General features: G+C 38.8%; 1 protein-coding gene across 2 annotated transcripts in view; it reads left to right on the top strand.

Moving 5' to 3' along the window:
- LOC106880549 (uncharacterized) overlaps nucleotides 1-6942 on the top strand; it is a 42722-nt gene that overhangs the window by 14257 nt on the left and 21523 nt on the right. For both annotated transcript variants that reach the window (XM_014930539.3, XM_014930540.3), the window contains exons 10-14: nucleotides 114-199; nucleotides 1468-1592; nucleotides 3119-3175; nucleotides 5244-5408; nucleotides 6809-6937. In XM_014930539.3, the coding sequence (XP_014786025.1) occupies nucleotides 114-199; nucleotides 1468-1592; nucleotides 3119-3175; nucleotides 5244-5408; nucleotides 6809-6937 (562 nt within the window). The remainder of the gene's footprint in view (nucleotides 1-113; nucleotides 200-1467; nucleotides 1593-3118; nucleotides 3176-5243; nucleotides 5409-6808; nucleotides 6938-6942) is intronic.

The following is a 6942-nucleotide window of genomic DNA, read 5'->3' as shown; positions in this document are numbered from 1 at the left end:
AGTTTACTGTAACACAGCACAGTGTACCACAACACTCTACCCCATATATTTAATCATATCACCACAGGCTGCCACATACAAGTATTATATTTTTATCATATTTTTTCTTTCAGGGCTCAAAATATTCACGGTCGTGATCTGACTCCTTTCATCTTGCGCCATGTTCACAAAGCTACCCAAGGAGCATCTCTTGATGCAAGTATCCTTATTTAAATTGTCACAAAGTTAATCATAGTTCCTGAATGTAATAGGCCGCTAGTGTGGCTGTGTGGTTAAGAAGCATGCTTTTCGACCATATGGTCTTGGGTTCAGTCCCACTGCATAGCATGTTAGGCGAGAGTCTTCTCTAGCTGAGGATTGGCAACCAGAAGTATATCCGGACACAGAAAAGCTGTATTTCCAAGCAATCATTCAAACTCTAAATACTGTTGCAAATTGAGCATCTTTCCCACATGGTTATTACATGTCGAGGGTTCCGGTTGATCCGATCAACGGAACAGCCTGCTCGTGAAATTAACGTGCAAGTGGCTGAGCACTCCACAGACACGTGTACCCTTAACGTAGTTCTCGGGGATATTCAGCATGACACAGTGTGACAAGGCTGACCCTTTGAATTACAGGCACAACAGAAACAGGAAGTAAGAGTGAGAGAAAGTTGTGGTGAAAGAGTACAGCAGGGTTCGCCACCATCCCCTGCCGGAGCCTCGTGGAACTTTAGGTGTTTTTGTTCAATAAACACTCACAACGCCCGGGTCTGGGAATCGAAACCGCGATCCTATGACCGCGAGTCCGCTGCCCTAACCACTGGGCCATTGCACCTCCACACAATCATTATGATAGTCAGGAATCAACAGATTTATAATTTTGTATCAATGTAAGGAATCACTCATTATTAGTTGCTGTTTATCAAGATCTACCTTTATTGAAAAGACAACATTCTAACAGTGATCAATCATCTATTATTGGTTGCAAATTTTGGCACAAGGCCAGCAATTTTGGAGAAGGAGTAAGTAGATTATATGAGCCCCAGTGCTCAACTGGCACTTCTTTTATTGACCCTGAAAGGATGAAAGGCAAAGTTGACCTTGGCAGAATTTGAACCCAGAACCTATAGATGGATGAAATGCCGCTAAACATTATGCTTGGCATGCTAACGCTTCTGGCAGCTTGCCGTTCTCTAAACTGTCTATTATTCAAACATAATATGTCTAAGATTACATAATCTTTTTCTCTCTTTTAAAAAGAAATTTAAGAGAGATTTGGCTGCTATTTTTGGCAGATTTATCAGTCCCATAAAGCTTCAATTGTTGGTATAACTCTGTATTGGTCATATTCTGTGTTGCAATTTCCTAAGTATTTTCAATTAAAATATAAATATTTGTAAACTAAGTGATTTCCATGGATTTTCTGAATGAAAGTAAATATTTTTTTCTCTTTTTATTACAATTTCCTTGACTTTTCTCCTTGATATTGCTTTGATTTTGAACAATGCGGCTGTTGGAAGTGAAATTGCTAAAATTTCTGCAGAGCTTTGGAGGTCAAAGGGTAAATTAAAGCATAATGTGAAAAAATCAACAAAAGATGAAAAAGTTGTAAGTTTTTGTTTTTGTTTTCAACTTACAATGATTAGTATTTAAAAGATAAAAGTGAAGGAATTAAGACACACAAGAAGAGATGAAAAACATTTCTTAAGCTGTAACAAAAGAAGTCTTTAGGTTAAAAAATGTTTTGATTTCATGTATGTTAAATTTCTTGTTTTAGTGAATAAAAGTTTTAAAAAATCAACAGAATTAATTATTAATCCTATCTTATATAGTATTAATCAGATGAGAGACTAATCTCCAGTGCCAGTCTATAAAAGGTAACTTTCTCAGAAGTTATTTGTGTTTGGCATACTAAATATCATCCCAAAATACAGCAAACTCTCTTCATCAGATTCTATGAACTGGTTGTAGTTCTTATCCTCTCCACCATCTCTGTAGATGAAATTCTGACTTTGAGGTTAACTTTCATCAATTTATTTCCTCCAGTCCCATGCCTGTCCTATTGCTAACTGGCACGTAAAAGCACCCACTACACTCTTGGAGTGGTTGGCGTTAGGAAGGGCATCCAGCTGTAGAAACTCTGCCAAATCAGACTGGAGCCTGGTGTAGCCATCTGGTTTGCTAGTCCTCAGTCAAATCGTCCAACCCATGCTAGCATGGAAAGCGGACGTTAAACGATGATGCTGATAATAATGATGATTTCCTTCTCGCAAACCTTCCATCCCAACTGACCTCTCATGCTTACCACCTCCTGCAACTTTACTCTTTTCCTATCTGATCCTGCTACTTCTCATATCTTCCCTGAACACCCTGTCTCTTTGTTCAGATACAATTGTAACCTAGTTGACCTTCTGGTCTGCAATTCTTTCACCCCTTTCTATATTGAATATGGATCTATTGTAATACATGTCTGTCCAAAAATGTTATCACCCTACATTGTCCCAGGATTATTCGAAAACCACTGGCTGTTTAACTGCCAAAACATCTGTTAGGCACTTTAAAATTATATTAGTTGATGTAAGATGTTAATTCTTATGATCTTGTGATAAGCAGTCCACCTTAACATCAAAATTACTGTATCTCTCCTTGTTTTATTTGAAAAATATTCTCTTCTCACAAATGTCATACTATTAGTAACCTCTTAGGAGCTAGATTTTATTTTTATTTCATTTTGTCTTATTGGACCTTGTGACTTTATAGATAAGGTACTGAAAAATGAAAAAAGGACGAGGAATGAAACACTAAAAAATGTTGATTTATAAATAAAAAATTACTGACAATCAAAAATTCCCTAATAGATAGGCTTAATTTTGATATGTAATGGTGGCTATCTATCTAAGAAGCGAAACTGTAGAACAAAGTAAACATTGTTAAGCTGAAGCAGTTCTGATTCTCATTAATTTCAATGAGTTGTACTATTTATACTCTGAGAAGACGCATGAAGGTCACAATCACGTATAGCTTTAATGTATATGTTAAAGTATATGTCTTTTTTTCTAATTGCCAAAAGAAACCAAAGTGTTCATTATCCTGTTATTCCTGTTCTAATCATACTTCACTCTCATCATATCCAGGTTGTCATTGGAGGTCTAATAGTTGATATTTATTCAAAACTGAAGAATAACTCAGAGGTTAGAATTTTTTCTTATCTTGTAACATAACAACATTTTCACTTTCCATATAACTTTCTTTTTTTCCTTTTCTTCCTTTATTTTTTTTTTCTGTCTTTTCATGAGGAGGAGTTCATCATCATCATCATCATCGTTTAACGTCCGCTTTCCATGCTAGCATGGGTTGGACGATTTGACTGAGGACTGGTGAAACCGGATGGCAACACCAGGCTCCAGTCTGATTTGGCAGAGTTTCTACAGCTGGATGCCCTTCCTAACGCCAACCACTCAGAGAGTGTAGTGGGTGCTTTTACGTGTCACCCGCACGAAAACGGCCACGCTCGAAATGGTGTCTTTTATGTGCCACCCGCACAAGCCAGTCCAGGGGCACTGGCAACGATCTCGCTCGAAAATCCTACAGGAGCCAGTCAGGCGGTACTGGCAACGGCCACGCTCAAAATGGTGCATCTCATGTGCCACCCGCACAAGAACCAGTCCAGGGGCACTGGCAACGATCTTACTTGGCTTGCCGGGTCTTCTCACGCACAGCCCATTTCCAAAGGTCTCGGTCCGTAGTCATCGCCTCGGTGAGGCCCAATGTACGAAGGTCTTGCCTCACCACCTCAGCCCAGGTCTTCCTGGGCCTACCTCTTCCACGGGTTCCCTCAACTGTTAGGGTGTGGCACTTTTTCACGCAGCTATCCTCCTCCATTCTCACCACATGTCCATACCAGCGCAATCGTCTCTCTTGCACGCCACAACTGATGCTTCTAATGTTCAGCTTTTCTCTCAAGATACTTACACTCTGACGGGTATTCACATTGACATTACACATCCAACGGAGCATACTGGCTTCATTCCTTGCGAGCTTACGTATGTCCTCAGCAGTTACAGCCCATGTTTCACTGCCATGTAGCATGGTTGTTCGTACGCATGCGTCATACAGTCTGCCTTTTACTCTGAGTGAGAGTCCCTTTGTCGCCAGCAGGGGTAAGAGCTCTCTAAACTTTGCCCAGGCTATTCTTATTCTAGCAGCTACACTTTCAGCGCACCCACCCCCACTACTAACTTGGTCGCCCAGATAGCGGAAGCTATCGACTACCTCTAGTTTTTCACCCTGGAATGAGATAGAAGTTGTTTCCTGTTTGTTTGCAGTCTTTATTGCACCTGAACATCTGCCACAAACAAAAACTAACTTGCTAGTTAACCTGCCTTTGATGTTGCTGCACCTCTTATGTGTCCATAGCTTGCACCGGGTACATCTTATAGAGTTACTACCTACTCCTTTTCTACATACTGAGCAGGGCCATCTACCTGAAGGGGTTTGTGTTTTATCTACCTTCCTACTTATTAGGATTTTGGTTTTAGCTAGGTTGACTCTAAGGCCCTTCAATTCTAGACCTTGCTTCCACACCTGAAACTTCTCCTCTAGTTCTGATAGTGACTCCGCAATTAGGGCAAGGTCATCAGCATAGAGGAGCTCCCAGGGGCAACCTGTCTTGAACTCCTCTGTGATTGCCTGGAGGACTATGGTAAATAATAGGGGGCTGAGGACGGAACCTTGGTGGACCCCTACCTCTACCCGGAATTCATTGCTGTACTCATTTCCAACCCTCACCTTACTGGCCGCATCTCTGTACATGGCTCGCACAGCTCTCACTAGCCATTCTTCTATCCCAAGTTTCCTCATTGACCACCAGATAAGGGATCGGGGGACCCTGTATTTGATGGCATAAATGGCATATTGGTATATTAGATGTACCCCAATTTCAGCAGTGCATATTCATAAAATAAAAAAAAAGCTTTTTAATATTTAAAACAACTTGACACATTGGACCGGGAGTGATTTTCTTTGAGATATTTTTTTGGCAAAAGGTGCATCTTATATGTTATTGAAAACCATAATAAACTTAATACGTTTTATCTAAAGAAGAAAAAAAAGATCGTTTTAATAGTTCACTTTACTTCTCAGGGTCTTAATTCTTTAACAATAAGGAATTTATATCTTAGAATGTCATATTTTTTTCTCTCTGACACTGAAAATGATTAACAATATGTTACTCTACTTAAAACCTTGCTATCTTTGCAGATTAAAAGTGGTTCAAAAAATTCTGTTTCCAGTACTCAGTGTTTTGCTGGAGTTGGATATAACATTGCAAACTGCTTGGGCAAAATAGGGAAGCAACCAGTTTTTGTGTCTGCTATAGGACATGATTTCTTTGGCCATTATTTCAAAGAAAGCTGCAAAGATATTGTAAGTATTATGTTTTCCATAATCTCTTTCTGTTGAAGTTAGTGATAAACCAACTAAGGTGGTGGTGGTGGTGGTGGTGGTGGAGTTTACTCCATCTCAAATAGGTTTGAGATAGAGTAACATGTTAGAGTCAGGTGTCATATATGACTTCCAAGAAAATTTTGACAGCCGATAGATTTGTCGATATTAAAGGGAAACAACTGTGTTTTTACAAAAGTTTTCTAGTGTCAAAGAACACTGATGTGAGACGATGTGTGTGTGTGTGTGCAGATAGAGAGAGAATAGCCAGGCATCAAATATAAAGTAACGAACCTGAAGAATGAGATATATAAATAAATTATTAATAAAAAAATAAGTAAAATTATATAAATATAATACAAAAGTTCTTTTTTTATTTTATTTTTTCTTCTGTTTTGGGTTCAAAATATTATAAATTATTCTATTTACACCTTGATATGTATGTGTGTACACACACACACACACACAAGTTATACATATGCGCATGTAGATGCATGCATACATCTTGTATGATATTTAATAGATGATATAGTATATGATGTATGATAAAGTATATAACTAATCACAAGATATATGATACATATACCACACATATGATTGAGTAGATACCAATTTATCAACCATGTCATCCTACCTCTTCCCTTTCCTTCATCAGTCTCAGAGCTCTTGCAAAAAGTTATGGGCTTTGCCATCCTTTCTTCAACTAAGTCTTAAAAAAAAGTCTATTTGTCTTTTGTTATGGTCAGTTAGAGCTGAGATGACCCTTCCCACATACTTGCCATCCTTAATTACAATTAACCCTTTAGCATTCAAATTAATCTGTTGACTGTAAAGTTTATTTATTCATAGTCTTCAAATTACTTATGCATTATCTCATAGATTTGAGATTGAGATGGTGTGATTGTTTATTTTTAGAATGATATTGTAGGGTAGGTGTGAGAGGCCAGAATTGGCCAGTTTGAACATAAAACAAGTCAAATATTTGGGTCGGATATGGCTTGTTTAAATGCTAAAGAGTTAAAGTATTGTTCTGGTAATCAACAGACATCTCTGCTGAGCATGTAGTGCAAAAGAATTCAAAGACCCAGTTTTCAGTAGTTAATGGTAGGTGCGGGCATGGCTGTGTGGTTAGGAAGCTTGCTTCCCAGCTACATGGTTTCGGGTTCAGTCCCACCGCGTGGCACCTTGGGCAAGTGTCTTCTGCTATAGCCCCGAGCCGACTGAAGCTTTGTGATTGAATTTGGTAGGCGGAAGTTACTGCCGTGTGTGTATATTTCTGTGTATGTGCTTGTGCCTCTCTCCCAGAGAGTGAGAGAGGGGAATAATTATTAAAACTTCTATTAACCTCAAATTACCTTAATCTTTAACCATATATTTTACAGGATACAAGTGGTGTGTTGCAAATAAAGGATCAATCTACTGCTATGTACCAAGGTTTCATCAAAGCCAATGGAGACCTTACAATCTCATTTATAGATCCAGGATGTCTCAGTTATGTAACACCTCAACAGGTCTC

Source organism: Octopus bimaculoides, chromosome 4 (assembly GCF_046866305.1).
Source record: "Octopus bimaculoides isolate indiv1 chromosome 4, ASM4686630v1, whole genome shotgun sequence".
Taxonomy (NCBI): domain Eukaryota; kingdom Metazoa; phylum Mollusca; class Cephalopoda; order Octopoda; family Octopodidae; genus Octopus; species Octopus bimaculoides.
This window is presented reverse-complemented; position numbering and strand designations above follow the sequence as displayed.